The sequence below is a fragment of the Ovis canadensis genome, chromosome X (assembly GCF_042477335.2).
Source record: "Ovis canadensis isolate MfBH-ARS-UI-01 breed Bighorn chromosome X, ARS-UI_OviCan_v2, whole genome shotgun sequence".
Lineage (NCBI taxonomy): Eukaryota > Metazoa > Chordata > Mammalia > Artiodactyla > Bovidae > Ovis > Ovis canadensis.
Window position 1 is genome coordinate 48,025,610 of NC_091727.1, and position 17,383 is coordinate 48,042,992.

General features: G+C 44.6%; 1 protein-coding gene across 2 annotated transcripts in view; it reads right to left on the reverse strand.

Moving 5' to 3' along the window:
* AMER1 (APC membrane recruitment protein 1) overlaps positions 1-17,383 on the reverse strand; it is a 48,954-nt gene that overhangs the window by 20,763 nt on the left and 10,808 nt on the right. Inside the window, exons 2-3 of one of the 2 annotated variants that reach the window (XR_011446315.1) lie at positions 7,135-7,382; positions 1,589-1,832 (exon numbers count right to left, since the gene is read on the reverse strand). Coding sequence is in view for 1 of the 2 variants with exons in the window: in XM_070291521.1 (XP_070147622.1) it covers positions 3,926-7,282 (3,357 nt within the window). In the remaining variant the exon portion in view is untranslated. Of the gene's footprint in view, positions 1-1,588; positions 1,833-3,706; positions 7,383-17,383 lie in introns of those variants that run through there. The other variant, XM_070291521.1, reaches the window with a different exon arrangement.

Below are 17,383 nucleotides of genomic sequence, written 5' to 3' on the forward strand. Positions count from 1 at the left end.
CTCCTGGAAAGTCCCATGTAAGGGTTTCCTCAATGAGATGGCCAATTCCTGATGGTTCAAGCATCACTTTCATTTGTCTCCCCCAGCTTCTTGGGGAAAGGTGGAATAGTTGAGAAATTTCCTGCCCTCCTTACTGGGTGGAGAATACCCCCAAAATGCTCTTTGGAGAAACCCAACATGACAATTAGCAAAACATGGGCATTCTGGTTTCGAAACTAGAGCGGAAAACATAAAGAGGAAACAGAAAGACACAGACATGAGTACTAGAAGATCTACACACAGGGAAGGGTGAGTCTGAAAGAAAAAAAATAAAACCATAAAAAGACATGCTATCTACCAGGTTCCACATGCCTGAGTCACCTGGCATTTATCTTAATACCTGGGCATCTTATGCTGTCCCTATCATGGAGGGAGGGGATGGACAGTGCGATACATCAGGGATGGGGAGAGGGGAAAGAGCGAGGGTCCTGGGCAATTGAGATGCCAGCCCTCTGCACAAGCAGCAGCAATTTTTGTGTCATCTTCGTTTTGTCTAAAACTGTAAACAGCACCGCTTAAAAATAAAATATATCAGAAAAAAACAATTGATACATTGTTTTCCATGAATATAAAATGCAAACAATACAAAAATAGATAATTGACTTTTGATATATATATATATATATATATATTAAAAACAACTTGGATGCAACATACACATGGGTAAACTTGAAGTTTCCCTGCTAAACCCCGTCTCCCTCTAGCAATTGGGCCTGAGGGCCGAGGGCAGGTGGAGTGGTAGCACTGGCAAGGGTAGGAAAGTCACTGGCAGCAGGATGAGGGGAATGCACCCTGGGTGTGGGAAGCTACTTCCCTCCTTGGTACAGTATTGAGGGAGAAAAACTGGTGTTGACCAAAGCCTTTGGCCCAGAAGGCTCGTGGACTGGTGCCTAAGTTGAATCCAGATGATTGGGGCAGGCCCTAAAAGAGCCCCAAGGCAGGGTTTCCTTGAAGGCGTTAAAACAGAGAAACTGACAGCCCTGGGAGTGACATTCTAGGTGGTCTTCTCTATCCACAGTCATTGGTCCCCTAAGGATCAGTCTCATTTGGGAATTCTCAGGATCAGAGCTATCTGACACTATATATAAGCCTGCTTGCTGGGCAAGATAAGAGCAGTCACCTTCTCTCAAGTGGTACCTTCTTGTGAAGTCACATCCAAAAACATTGACCTTGCAATGCTGAAATGGTGTTCATTTGTGGACTTAACATCTACACATTTAGTAGTCTGGGACATATTCGGTGTTAGCCAAGCAAACACTGGTGTATGTTTGGTGAGAGGCCTAGAGCTTGGCTGGCTCTCCCAGTGTCACCCTGTGCTGTCACACGAGTCTCCAGCTGGTCCTCCTTCCTCTTCTGGGCCACAGCTGGGATTCAGAAATGAACTGCTTGGATCTAGAGTAGACTCAAAGGAGTCTGCTTCTGCAGCCATGTACCCTGACTGCCTTATTTCTGGTGGTGAGGATCCTATGTCTGGGCTGGCCAGGACAGTGAAAGGACTTGCAGGCAACAGTGTTCAAACCATGAGCTGATGCTGAGTCCTAAAACTTACTGTGATATGAGACCTTCCAAAGCCCAGCAATGTGTGTCAGGGCTATGACTGCCCTCTTCAGAGGTGGCATCTCTTACTGCCCTCTTGTTAGAGATGGCAGCTCTCTGCCCTTGGCCAAAGGCTGACCACCTACTTTTTCTCTTCTCAGACAGGTTGGTGATCCAGCAGGCTCTGGTGGTTGGTGATGGTTCTACTACCTGCTGTGGTTGGCACAGTCTACATACAAACAGGAGCTTATGCTGCCCTGAAGGACAAGCAGAGACAGAAGAGGCAAGTGGTGAGCGTTCCTCTGTTGTAAAGGCATTTGGTGAGTGTCTCCTTCCTGCCAAAGAGCCAGGCCAATTTTAGCCCCACCCTCCCAGGGCAACTTTGGTGAGAAGCCAGAATTGGGGCACTTCTCTCTTGGAATGCTATGCTAGGGTTGAGGAGGGCCTTTCTCACCTTCTTTGATTCTCCAGCTTCATGACTGACAGATTTCTTCACAATGCAGACAAAGTCAGCCTGGAGAGCTGGTCTGCATCCCTTGAGTGTTGGTGTCAGTGCCATGCAAATTCATGTGGTACTTCCAGGGGTACACCTTCTACCATCCAGGTTTACTTTTTGTGGGGAGGGGCACTGGGCCAACCCCAATCCGAAAAATGGTGACAAAGACCAGCACACACATCCCATGGCCAAGGGGCAGTTTTCCCACAAAGTCATCTTGACTTGGGGTGGCAGGCAACAGCATCTCTTCTGGAATAGCAAGAGCCCTGTTTAACTCTTAATAAGCATGGAGATGGGTAGAAGATGGGGACAGGATCAAGGAAGCAAGGATAATAATTTGGGTCAACATACCTAGGTAAAAAGTTTCATATACCATTTCCAATGGTGAAATTTAAAAGGACCTCTCCGTACTGGTGATTAATGAGAGATAGAGCCTGGTAAGATTAGCCTGTTGCAATGTCTTCCTGACAGCAACTCTTCCTCACCAATATTTCCAAGCTAGTTTAACATGAAAACTGTGTGAATGCAGAAATAAGGGTGCCATTCTTTCCATAAGGAGCTGTAATTACCACACAAATCAGAGTCCTTCAGCTTGGCAGAGTGAGGGCAGATCACAGTCTTTCCTCTCAAGACGCCCAGTCCTATGATGATACTAGGAACTTGGCTAATTGGAAAATGAAGGCTCTTTAGAAAAACTGGAACAGCAACCTAAATACCCTTGGTGTCCTGTCTCTTGGGAATGCTAGCATGAAGCCTCTTTAAAGCATCCAGTGAAAGGGTGGGCAAGGCTTAAGGAACTTTTTGTCTTTGGGGGAAAGCAATTTTCCCTTTTAAGAAGCTGAGCTGACATGAGTTCTGCAATGTATAAAATCCTCTCTCCTGATGAAAAGAATGAATGAGTTCCTTTTCCTATCCTTCCCCCACAACCTGTAAAAATCCCATTCCCTACAGCCGAGCCTAGTTTAGGCCACTTCTCTTCCCGTATCTCAATTAAAAGAATGTGTTCCTTGTAATGAGATAACGAAAATTTCCTTTGGAGAAAAAAAGAACCAAAATTCAAAAGCATCTGCAATTCAGGCTGTCACAAGCTTAAAGAAACGAAGAAAGAAAAAAAAAAAAATCCTATCATTCCGGAGCTCAAGACCTATGGTAGTGTCTACAATATAACCCTATTTTGTCTTGTTTGCAACTAGATGAATTTGGTCATTACATTAAGGAAATTAGCATTTTTGTCTTCAACCCAAGCTATAGCAGGCCAGGTTAAAAGACCCTCACTGGTTATGATGCCTAAGTCCATAGCAACAGGCAGTGAGACACATGCTACTTGATCCTCTCTGAAGACAGCTAGCTGGGGCTACTAGATTATGCTATCTGATGTGATGGTGGCAGCTATGCCAAGACCAAAGGAAGTGGGAGTGGGGAGGATCTGTACCATAATTTTACACTGCTAATAGCAAACAAGCTCCTTGTCCCCAAGTAGGAGGCAGTGTAGACCTGGCTGCTCATCTACTGGATGGAAAAATTGCAGAGATTTTATACATATATAAAATCACCACCTTGGCAATTGGGATAGGCACAAAATTAGAGCATCTCAAACCCTGCATGGGTCACAAGGTAAAAACCCAAAAGCAAAAATTGGAGCATAGAAGCAGCAATCTCCCAGGGCACATGTACTTGAGCTGAATGTGGCCACAGAAGGGAAGTGGGAAAACAAAGGTGGAAACTCATAGGAGCTTTCCTTGGCCAAAAGGATTTTCAAGTTAAACAGTAACCCCCACCCCCACCCCTCTGCCCAACCCTGATCCCCATTCACATGCTCAGGCCCCATGCCCCTCACTCCAGAATTGATGATGACTACTCAGCTAATTTCCCATTCATAGCAGTGGAGGAGCAGCTGGTGGGGAGAGAGGCACCTTGCTCAGCCTTCTCCTTTGACAGGTCAAGGCTGGAAGCCCCATAGTGAATGGGCTGGGGCTCTGGGGGCTCAGGCCAGATCCTGGGCAGCTGAGGGATGCCATGAGTAATGCCCACAGGCTTGGCCTGGGGCACAGGGCTGGGGCTGAAGCCTCCAGAAATGGAGGAACGACTGGGCTCATCAACAGGCAGCAGCACATCTTGAGGCCTGGCCTTCACACTCTGGGAGGCCTTTGGCTGGAGGTTATAACAAGGGCCCATGGGCAGGGGTAGGTGTGAAGGCCGAGCTAGCTGAGACTTGGATTCCCCAGGTGCCCTTGGCTCTGGCCCTGATACTGAGAGCAACATTGACATGGTGAGAGGAGATATGCAACAGACTGCCTGCCCAAATGGATGGCTAGAAGGCCCATCCAACTGGCTAGGACTTATCCAGGCATGGCCAGGCCCCACTGGGAGAGGACAGGGAGCCCAGGCAGACCAGTCGTAGGTTACTGGAGGTTCAGTATAGAGAGATAGGGGACTGTCTCGGCCCCATTCTTCCTCCTCCTCTTCTTCATCTGAATCTTCTTGCTGGGCCTGAAGCTCATCAGACTCCATATAGCCTTGGGTCAGGTGAGAATTGGAGAGCTCCAGCTCCAGGGTCTCAGTAGTGTCAAGGGAGCGGCTCCTCCTGCTGAGGGCCATGGCAGCAGGTGGAGGACGAGGGTGCATGCCAGGTAGTCCCAAGTATCGAGGGAGACTGCTCACACCCCAGGGTAGGCCTTGGTAGAATCGGCTGCGGTAGTTGTTGAAGGCATGTTTCTGGTAGTAGCCCAGTTCAAAAGCTTCCAAGGAGGCTGCAAGGTCTTCATCATTGTGGAACTCAGGATTTTCTTCACACTTGCCTTCCCCATCCCGTTCCACATCAGCGATATCAAAGGTCACCATGGGAGGCAGCTCAGGAAGGTTTTGAGTGAAGGATGAATCAGAGTCAGAGCTGCAAGACATGCTGGAGAAGAGGTTCCCATTGCTGGTGAACTCCACGAGGGCCTGAGAGAAACTCACAGTAGCATTCCCTTCCTTCTCAACATCCTCTTCCTCTGGCTCCTCAGGGGGTGAATAAGTAGGGTAGGCCCTCCTGGGAGATCCTCCAAAATTTGCTTCTTGCATGTCTGGCTCAAACATAGCGTCACTCTGGAAGAGTTGCATCAGGCAAGTACTTTGATCTTTCTTGGAGCAGGTTCCCTCAAAACGCTTCTCCAAAGGACGGAAGTCCCTCCAGTCTGGCTCGCTGCTTGCAGTGGCAGGGAAAGCTGATGTGGTTCCTCTGTGGGAAGTCTGAGAGGTCCCTGATGCCCCTTCCACCAGACCCATCACTGATGGGCCTAAAGGCCTCATTTGATACTCTATGATGGGCTTCTCCTGCCGCACCTGGGTCTCTCGGACTTGAGCCTCTCGACCACAGACCTCTTGGCCACAGGCCTCCCTGGCGTAGGCCTCTCGAGGTCGGGCCTCTCTGACATAAGCTTCCCGGGTGTGGGCCTCTCGAGCATGGGCCTCTCTGGTGTGAGCCTCTTGGGCACATGCTTCCCGGGCCTCTCGCTGCTCCCGCTGTAGCTCCCAATATAGCAACTGTTTCTGGATGGCCACTAGCCGTTCTTCCTCTGTCTCCATTGCTCCAGGTGGCCGAGGGGAAGAAAAGGGCTCAAAGTTCAAGAAGGGGTCAAACATCTCAGAGCTGTGACCATGGAGGTCATAAAGGCAGTCATCCCCAGGTGGGGAGTTCTCAAGACTATCATCTGGCTCATAGAACTCATAGAGGGCATCACCACTATAGCTGTCTCGGGGCAAGCAATCCCTACGGACAAGCCCCAGGGCCTCACCTGAATCATCCTCAAGTCCTGGTGTAGTGGAGTCATAATAACCCTCATCACTATTGGGGGCGGACTCTTGCTGATCACTCTGAGGAGTCAAAAGTTCCCCAGGGGCTGAGCCAGGATAAGACCTAACTGGGTCAAGAAGCATGTAGCCAAGATGGCCTGGGGATGTGGTGGGATGGTAGCCTGGATTTAGTATGGGCCTTGGGTACATCTGGGAACTTGCCCACAGATACTCTAAATCATCATCTTCTTCCTCCTTGACTTCTCCCTCCTCTAATTCCACCTCCTCTTCCTCTTCTTCCTCATCATCATCATCAGGCAAGGCCATCTCTTCACCCCCTCCTTGGTAGGTTACCAAGCAGGAACTTCGTTTGGTTCCATCTCGGTTGGCCCTCTGGCCTCCAGAGGCCATGCTATCTGTCATACTATCCATATCCTGTTCTGCTATTATGTCACCACAACCTGTCAGTGAGTCAAAACTCTTCAGAGATGTGACATCCCCAAAGAGGAGGCTCAGCTGGTCCCCTAAAGGGCCATTGGGTGGATTTACCTCTCCTGCCACAAGCTTCTCCCCTGTTTCTGGACTATGCAGCTCCTCTGGACCACTGGCTTCAGGGGCAGGTTTGGGCTGCAAGAGTGCTGAGACAAAGGTCTCCAAGGTTTTTTCTGGATCTTTAAAGGCTGCTTTCTCAGTGGCTGCCAGAGAAGTCTCTGATATTGAAGAAACTTTTGGCCCAGGGACATCTTGGGATTTGGCATTTTCTTTTCTTGGGGCTTGGAAGACCTCATCAGTGTGCGACAGAAGGGCTGAGCTCACATACTCATGAGGCCTGGCCCTGGCCCCCTCAGACTCCTTGGCTCCTGGATTGCTTTGTTCAGGCCCAGAGACCTTGCTCTTCCGGTGACGCCGGATACTACTGAAAAAACCTTTCAGGCCTTTTTTTGGCTTGGGCACAACGTGAGCCTTCTCAGCCCCAGCTTTCTCTGTGGCTCCAGCCACAGACCTCTTGCATCTGGAGTCTGTCTCCAAAGACCCATGGACACTCTGAGAGCTGGGAAGTCGGCATGATGACTCAGGCAAAGGTAAGGAGAGGCCAGTTCCTTCACTGACAATGTCTTCAGGGTCATGGACTGCTTCACTCAGGCCATCATGGGTCTTGCTCTTGATAAGACCCTTCTTAGAACTGCCTTTCCCAGAACCTTTGCTTCGTCCCCCTCCAAAGAAACTAGGCAGGGTACAGATGCCCTTCTTGCCACCAAAGAGTTTCATGGCAGTTTTCTTCAGCCTACCTGGACCAGATGAGGGTGGCTCTGATGCGGGCCTTTCTGTTGTCTCAGAGGCCTTGTTTTTGGCCCCTTTCTCTGTCCCTTGATCCTGGGTATCCATAGAGACTCTTGTTCCCTTGGCCTGAGCAGCTTCATCCTTTTGGGTCTCCATGATGATGGGGAAAACTCAGGTGTATTCAGCTAAAAAATGCAGCCTTTTGGCTTCTCGGCACTGTTATAACATCATCAGTCAGGAAGCATCACAGCTGGGGCTGAAGATAAGAGAGACAAAGAGAGAGAGTACTGGTGAGCAAGCATCCAGGCTGGGTTTGTTTTCACAGGTGTCTGTGGTTTCAGGCTTAAATTGAACCACAAAGAAAGAAAATGTAGGGAAAACCTTAATGCACTCCATATGCTGGCTTGCTGGGTCAGACCCCTCTGGGCCACAAAGCAGCAAAACCATATACTGAGCAACAGGCAGCCATGATCCCTACCCCGTTTGCTGGGTCTACTCACTTCAGGTCACCTTAAGTTCAGGGGAGTACACTGGGCATGGAGAATTGCAGATATGAAAAAGGCCCAAGTGCTATTGGCCACAGGAGGGGTGGTGTAGGAAGGTGGAGGGGAAGTCAGCTCTAATGACACAGAAGTTTTGAAAAGCAGCTGGCAAAAACAGCCCATTAAGTATTCACTGGGTTCTGTAAGAACCAGTCCTCAATTTCATATTAGCCAGAGCTCTCACTGACATTTTGCCTGGGACTGGGTAGAAAAGTAGACCTGAAGTTTCACTTTCTTCCTTCAGGCTACCTAAATTGCCTGTAGGACCATGCTCAGACCTTCAAAAGCCCAGAACAGGAGCCTTGCAGAGCCACATTCCAGAGCTGCAATACAGAATCAGCTAAGATGGCATGATAGCCTTGGGGCAAGGCACTCTCTGGGATTCAGTATACTCTGTCCAAGAGGCCTAGAAATACCTCCCTCTCATAGAGGTTATGTGAGGGACAGGTCTAACCTAGACTCTCTAGTGACTGTTCTGCTGGTAACAGATTTTAATGTGGTCCACAGGGGCTTCCCTGATGGCTCAGAGAATAAAGAATCTGCCTGCAATGCAGGAGACCCAAGTTCATATCCCTGGGTTGGGAAAATACCCTGGAGAAGGGAATGGCTACCCACTCTAGTATTCTTGCCTGGAGAATTCCATGGACAGAGGAGCCTGGCAGGCTACAGTCCATGGGGTTGCAAAGAGTTAGACATGACTGAGCAACTAACACTTTCACTTTCTGCAACCGAAACCACCATGAGAACCATGAGACAGATTGTTTCTTCTATGGTCCTTTCATTATTTTGACCCCAATCTAACTTCCTATCTAGAAAGGGAACTCCTTGAAGTCACAACTCAACACGACTCATGTCCCTGGTCAGTTAGGCTCTGAACAGCTATTTCAATAAACAAACCTGATTCAAGACACACCCTTCTGGTCTAGGCTCCCAGTCCTCTAAATAGCCAAATGTCACAGAGATAGAAAAAAAAGAAAGGCTAGCCACCACCTATCCCAACATATCCCCCTCTCCACCCCCATCCCCATGGTCTGATGTACCCATTCCAGTGACTATAGCTGATTAACAGCTGGATCAGTGACCAGCCTGCTAAAGCCTAGTGACCCCTCCCTGGAAAGTCCCTCACCACTGTCTTCTCTTTGCAGGGTGGCCACCAGCACCTAAGGAGCTTGGGTAGGGAAGGGAGACAGAATAGCTGCTGGGAGCCAGAGAGAGGGAAAGAAAGAGGGGCAAGCAACACTGTTGTCCTAAGAGTAGCTGGCCAGCACGTCAGCCTTGTGACTGGTTGCCACAGTAAAAACACTCTCACATTCACCTACATTGGGAAACTAAGAACTAGCACTCTGGGGGTGGAGAGAGCCTGGCAGCTACACTCTATCCTCTGACCACATTAGCAGAATCTTCCTGGAGCCCTGATCTTGTTTTGCAAATAGTAATTTTGTGCCTTGTGACATGCTTGCCTGACACTTGACTCATCAATGTGATCTAAGCTTCCCTCAGAAGCACTCTGCAGAACTGAATATTAAACTTGTAGCATGATAATGTTTGTTTACCCCCAAAATAAGAGAAAAAAATACCATCACCTGATCTCTTCTCTGCAGAAATCTGTATTGCAATTTGCTCAGGTTAGGTTTTTGTGTTTTGATTCTGTGTGACATATTTTAACATGGCATTGTTCCTGATAGCACCACAATAAACAGTGCTACCCCTCAAATACACAATGATATACACACACACACTCCGAGTCCTCTGCCCTGGGGTCTAAAGGGAATAGGGACCCTATCATCTATCTGAGTCCTTCACTTTCCAAAGCACAGATGTTTTTATCTCAGCCCTGAAATTACTGACAATGTTGTCATTATGGTTTGGGTATTGAGGAGATGGGGTGGCAATAAGTGGAGTTGTTAGTGAAATTCTATTCCCCTCTGTGGAATTACTGAAAGGAACCTCACTAGAACACTTGGTTAAATGATAATTATTAAGCTGCCAGAAGGGTTCAAAACCCCAGTCCTTGCTTTTGGGAAGCTCCTAGGCTAACAGATAGAGAATCTTCTATATAACAGTCTGAAGGCACAATATGATGCAGACCTTAGAGAAGAGCCCTCCTTACTGGTTAAGCTGAGTGCTGAAATATCACTCTTCATAACTTATGATCATATCCCAGGATAAACTTGAAAGGCAAAAAGATAATCTCTGGGCTCAGAAAAGAGAATGCCTTGAAAAGGAGGCATTCAATCTGGGCCTTTTTAGACAGGAGTGAGTGAAACTGTCAATTATTTAGAGGAAAGGATGGGCAAGACTAGTAAGTGTGGCTGGGCATCAAGGAAAACCAAAGGCTAAGTCAAAAACCTTATAGGCTTACCCATTCTTGTGAATTGAAGGCTTAACTGTCCTATGGGTTTTCAAGCTAGAATTCCTGCAAACAGAAGAATTAGGCAAACAATCTCAAACAGGGCTGCTTTATAGAACTGTGATGCCTTGGCTAGAGGGTAGTCCCTTTGGGCTTTCTCTTACCCTTGCTTCTTTGCTCTGTTGGAGCAGAGGCCAGCCCATAGCTCTCTACATTGTCCCTTTCTCTGTAATAGGGATCAGCAGCATGCTGCGGAAGGAGCCATGGTCCACAGAGTTGGGTTCCAGATCATGCCAAAGCATCCATCTAAGCCTTGGGCACTTGTGAAATGGAGATCAAAATAGCTTCTCTATCTGTGGTCCACTGCAGTGATGTGAGGTTAGATGGGACAATGAATGCCAAAAGCATTTTGTAAGCTGTAAAGTGCAAAGCAAATGAGAAAGACTGGCATTCCTGTTATATAAGTGAGATCTCAGTTTCCTAGGAAGTAGCTGTTGTTGTTTAGTCACTAAGTCGAGACCATGTGTAAAAGGCCACTCATTTGAGAAAGCCATTCAACTACAGGAAGTCCAAGGAACCAGCTGCCTTGGCCCATGCTGAGGAAGAGCCAAGTGTTAAGGGATTTTAAAGATGTTTGTGGATTTATACAAAGTCTTCTGTTAAGGGCAATTTAAAAAGCCTTCTGTATATGTGGTAGGAGTGGGTGAACTAGGCAGGGTTGCATCCCTGGGAATCAAATTCTCTTCCCCCAGGTTCAGGTCCTCCTCCTAACTAGGCCCAGGGCCATCTTCGCTGGTAAAGGTCAGAGGTGAAATTATGCTGTCTCCTACCTCCCTGCTTTGTCCCTTCCAGAGCCAGGTACCCCACCCATAGTGTCTCTGTCTCCCACAAGGTAGTAGGACAGAAGCTGGCAGGAATCACCTGTAGCTAGTGCCCCTTAAGCCCAGCCCCATCTAGCCATCTGACTCAGGCCTCTTTTTCATACTCCTTACTACCTCACCAGGTCCCAATGCTGTCCTTTCCCAGTGGGCTATGCTACCCTTGCTCGGGACCACAATTCAGGAGAGTGAGGTGGGGCAGATGGCAAAGGGGACTGCAAAGGGACAGATTCTGCAGCTCCCTCAGGCTGAGGCTGGCTCCCTTCCTAGTTTCGGCCAAGAAAGTAGTCCTGCTAAGTGCAGAGCCTCTCCAGCCTAAGGTTTCTCAAACTGCATGCCTATCTAAGTTTCAGTTGGACTGGTGGGTGAGGGAATACTCTAAGGCTACTCTGAGATCCCTGGCAGGGGCCACCTGCTGAAGCTATTGCTAGCATGGCAGGAATTGGACTGTGTCCATCCCTGCTCCAGAGAGGCCAGCCTCAGGCCATTCTTAGACCAGTGGAAGGCTAGGTCAGAGCTACTTCTTCCTCCTCCCCTCTCAAAATACAGCAAGAGACCAGTCACAAATTTGCCCCAGGAATCCATCTCAGTAATGGGGAAACAGCTGCAGTGAGTCTTGCACATTTTGCTCCCAGCCCTATTTCCTGGGGCCAGCTCAGCCAAGTTTAGAGAAGGCTGAGTTCAGGGAAGAAGTGTGTAGATTTATGCAGTAGCTCCAGAGGCATGGCCTCAACCAGTTGTAGTTTCCCAGACCTCCTCCAAGTTTTCCTGGGAGCAAGCCCATTCTGGGTGCATCCTGCACTAGTATATGCAGTGGAAGGTGGTCTAAGGAAGGAGTAATAAGGACAGGAAGTCCAGCCAACCTCCCCCCACTTCCTGAGAGTCAGCCAATTCTGCACTGTAATCAGCTCTCCCTACCTGGGGGAAATCCAGCAAGTTCTTTCAGTTTCAACTGGAAAATGAGCATATTAAAAATGTCTACCTTTTAAAGCTATTTTAAGGAATTAAAATCTGATATATATAAAGTAACAAATAAAATCCATTATATAACAGAGGCTCAAAAACATAGCAACTAGTTTTATATATATTTTATTCAAACTGCTGCTGCTAAGTCACTTCAGTTGTGTCCAACTCTGTGTGACCCCATAGATGGCAGCCCACCAGGCTCCCCCATCCCTGGGATTCCCAGGCAAGAACACTGGAGTGGGTTGACATTTCCTTCTCCAATGGATGAAAGTGAAAAGTGAAAGTGAAGTCGCTCAGTTGTATCTGACTCTTAGCGACCCCATGGACTGCAGCCTACCAGGCCTCTCTGTCCATGGGATTTTCCAGGCAAGATTACTGGAGTGGGGTGCCACTGCCTTCTCCGTTTTATTCAAACTATAGTTGGACAATTTTTAGCAGCAAAACTACCTCAGTCAGGGTTGATGGAAGTGCTTCCCAGGCTCTAAGGGTATGTCACCAAACCTTCTTGGACCTCAATTTTCACAAATGGTAAATTAAGGAGCCTTAATTTCTTCTCACAGGAGGCTTCAGTTGTTATTTTAGTCAATTTTTGATTTCAGAGGCCCAAAATATTTCCTCAAATCAGCGACTGGTTAACAGCTCTGGTTTGTCTGTGAATCTCCACTAGCCAGGTTCTCTAGCCCAAGCCAGAAAGGTCAACGATCCAAACTTAGCTAAAGTACCAATGCAAAGGAAATTCAAATCAACAAATGTCCTTCATCCACTCCTGGTACTTGTTGTTTAATCACTAAATCATGTTCTACTCTTTTGTGATCCCCATAGGCTGTAGCTTACCTGGCTCCTCTGCCCATGGGATTCCCCAGGCATAAATACTGCAGTATGTTGTCATTTCCTTCTTTAGGAGATCGTCCCAACCCAGGGATAGAACCCACATCTCCTGCATTGGCAGGCAGATTCTTTACCACTGAGCCACAAGGGAAGCACTCATGGTACTTACCAGCTTACAAAATATTTCCCACTTCCTCACTCACCCCCATTTCTCCTTCCCAGTGATCCATTAATCAGGCCTGGTTGCTGTTGCTGTTTAGTCACTAAGTCATGGCTCTTTTGCAACATTATAGACTGTACCCCACCAGGCTCCTCTGTCCACGGGATTTTCCTGGCATGAATACTGGAGTGGAGAATACTTTCTTCTCAAATGCACATGGAACATTCTCAGGATAGACCACATCCTGGTTCACAAATCAAGAATCAGTAAATTTAAGAAAACTGAAATCATATCAAGCATCTTTTCTGACCACAACGTTGAGACTAGGTATCAATTACAGGAGAAAAAAAAAACACTATATAAAACACAAACACATGGATATTGAACAATACACTTCTAAACAACAAATAGGTTATTGAGAAAGTGAAAAGAGAAATCAAAAACTTCCTAGAAAAACATGACAGTGAAATAATGATGACCCAAAACCTATGGGATGCAGCAAAAGCAGTTCTAAGAGGGAAGTTTCTATACAATCCTACCTCAAAAAACAAACAAACAAAAACATCTAATAGACAACCTAACTTTACACCTAAAACAACTGGAAAAAGAAGAACAAAAGAAAAAAACCCAAAGTTAGCAGAAGGAAAGACATCAAACATCAGAGCATAAGTAAATGAAAAGGAAATGAAGAGACAATACTAAAGATTAATAAAACTAAAAGCAGATTCTTTGAGAAGATAAATAAAATTGACAAACCTTTAGCCAGACTCATAAAGAAAAAAAGTGAGAAGAATCAAATCAACAAAATTAGAAATGAAAAAGGAGAGGTTACAACAGACAATGCAGAAATACAAAGCATTATAGGAGACTATTATGAACAACAATATGGCAATAAAATAGATAACCTGGAAGAAATGGACAGATTCTTAGAAAAGTTCAATCTTCCAAGACTGAACCAGGAAGAAATAGAAATAATGAACAACTCAATTACAAGCACTGAAATTGAAGCTGTGATCAAAAATCTCCCAAAAAACAAAAGCCCAGGACCAGATGGCTTCACAGGAGAATTCTATCAAACATTTAGAGAAGAGCTAATGCCTATCCTTCTAAAACTCTTTCAAAACATTGCAGAGGAAGGGAAACTTCCGATCATTCTATGAGTCCACCATCACCCTGATACCAAAACCTGACAAAGACAACACAGAAAAAGGAAACTACAGGCCAATATCACTGATGAATATAGATGCAAAAATTCTCAACAAAATTTTAGCAAACAGAATTCAGCAACACATCTAAAAGCTCACATATCATGAACAAGTGGGCTTTATCCCACAGATGCAAGGATTCTTCAATATTTGCAAATCAATCAATGTGATATACCATATTAACAAATCGAAGGATAAAAACCACATAGTTATCTCAATAGATGCAGAGAAAGCCTTTGACAAAATTCAGCACCCATTTATGATAAAAACTCTCCAGAAAGCAGGCATAGAAGGAATATACCTCAACATAATAAAAGCCATATGTGATAAACCCACAGCAAACATTATCCTCAAAGGCAAAAAACTGAAAGCATTTCCCCTAAAGTCAGGAACAAGACAAAGGTGCACACTCTCACCACTACTATTCACCATAGGTTTGGAAGTTTTAGCCACGACAATCAGAGAAGAAAAAGGAAAAAAAAGGAATCCAGATCAGAAAAGAAGAAGTAAAACGAAGTAAAACTCTCACTGCTTGCAGATGACATGATCCTCTACATAGAATACCCTAAAGACACTACCAGAAAATTGCTAATCAATGAATATAGCAAAGATGCAGGATATAAAATTAACACACAGAAATCCCTTGCATTCCCATTCACTAACAATGAGAAAACAGAAAGAGAAATTAAAGAAAAAAATCTCATTCACCATTGTGATGAAAAGAATAAAATACTTAAGAAAAAATTTACCTAAAGCAACAAAGAAGACCTATATATAGAAAACTATGAAACACTGATGAAAGAAATCAAAGATGACACAAATAGAAATATACCATGTTCATGGATCAGAAGAATCAATATAGTGAAAGTGAGTATACTACCCAAAGCAATCTATAGATTCAATATAATCCCTATCAAGCCACCAATGGTATTTTTCACAGAACTAGAACAAACAATTTGACAATTTGTATGGACATACAAAAAACCTCAGATAGCCAAAGCCATCTTGGGAAAGAAGAATGGAACTGGAGGAATCAACCTGCCTGACTTCAGACTATACTGCAAAGGTACAGTCATCAAGACTGTATAGTACTGACACAAAGACAGAAATATAGATCAATGGAACCAAATAGAAAGTCCAGAGATAAATCCATGCACCTATGGACACCTTATCTTTAACAAAGGAGGCAAGAATATACAATGGAGAAAAGACAATTTCTTTAACAAGTGGTGCTGGGAAAACTGCTCAATCACTTGTAAAAAAATGAAACTAGAACACTTTCTAACACCATACACAAAAATAAACTCAAAATGGATTAAAGATCTAAACATAAGACCAGAAACTATAAAATTCCTAAAGGAGAACATAGGCAAAACACTCTCCGACATAAACCACAGCAGGATCCTCTATGATCCACCTCCCAGAATTTTGGAAATAAAAGCAAAAATAAACAAATGGGACCCAATTAAACTTAAAAACTTTTGCACAATAAAGGAAACTATAAGCAAGGTGAAAAGACAGGCTTCACAGTGGGAGGAAATAACAACAAACGAAACAACTGACAAAGAATTAATCTCAAAAAAATACAAACAGCACATGCAGCTCAATACCAGAAAAATAAAGGACCCAATCAAAAAATGTGCCAATGACCTAAACAGACATTTCTGCAAAGAAGACATAGAGATGGCTAACAAACACATGAAAAAATGCTCAACATCACTCATTATCAGAGAAATACAAAGCAAAACCACAATGAGGTACCATCTCACGCCTGTTAGAATGGGTGCTGTCAAAAAGTCTACAAACAATAAATGCTAGAGAAGGGGTGTAGAGAAAAGGGAACCCTCTTACACTGTTGGTGGGTATGCAAACTAGTACAGCCACATGGAGAACAGTGTGGAGATTCCTTAAAAAACTGAAAATACAACTTCTATATGACTGAGTAATTCCACTGCTGGGCATACACACTGAGGAAACCAGAATTGAAGGAGACATGTACACCCCAATGTTCATTGCAGCACTATTTACAACAGCTAGGACATGGAAGCAACCTAGATGTCCATCGGCAGACAAATGGATAAGAAAGTTGTGGTACATATACACAATGGAATTATTACTCAGCTATTAAAAAGAATGCATTTGAATCAGTTCTAATGAGGTGGATGAAACTGTAGCCTATTAAACAGAGTGAAGTAAGTCAGGAAGAAAAACACCAATACAGTATATTAACGCATATATATGGAATATAGAAAGATGGTAATGATGACCCTATATGTGAGACAGCGAAAGAGACAGATATAAAGAAAATACTTTTGGACTCTGTGGGAGAAGGCAAGGGTGGGATGATTTGAGAGACTAACACTGAAACATGTATATTACCATATGTGAAATAGATTATCAGTCCAAGTTTGATGCATGAAACAGGGCACTCAAAGCCAGTGCACTGGAAGAATCCAGAGGGATGGGATGGGGAGGAAGTGGGAGGGGAGTTCTGGATGAGGACACATGTACATCCATGGCTGATTCATGTCAATGTATGGCAAAAACCACCACAATATTGTAAAGTAATTAGCCTCCAATTAAAATAAATACATTTAAAAAATAAAAGAAAAAAATTGAAAGATAAAAACCATATGATAATCTCAATAGATACAAAGAAAGCCTTTGACAAAATTCAACACCCATTTATGATATAAACTCTTCAAAAAATGGGCATAGAAGGAATCTACCTCAACATAATAAAGGCCATATAAACCCACTTCAAATATTACTCTCAATGGTGAAAAACTGAGAGCATTCCCTCTATGATGAGGAATAAGACAACAGTGCCCACTCCTATCACTATTATTCAACACAGTTTTGGAAGTCCTAGCTATGGCAATCAGAGAAGAAAACGAAATAAAAGAAATCCAGGTTTGAGAAGAAGTAAAACTCTCACTGTTTGCAGACATTATACTATATATAGAAAATCCTAAAGATACTATCAGAAACTTACTAGAACCAATCAGTGAATTTAGTAAAGTCACAGGATACAAAATCAATACACAGAAATCCCTTGCATTCCTATATAATAACAATGAAAAATAAGAAAGAGAAATTAAGGAAATGATCCTAGGAATAAATTTACCTAAAGAAGCAAAAGACCTGTATATAGAAGAGTATAAAACACTGATGAAAGAAATCAAAGATGACACAATTAGATGGAGAAATATACCATGTTCTTGGATTGGAAGAAATCAATATAGTGAAAATGAGTATATTACCCAAAGCAATCTATAGATTCAACACAATCTCTATCAAACTACCAATGGTATTTTTCACAGAACTA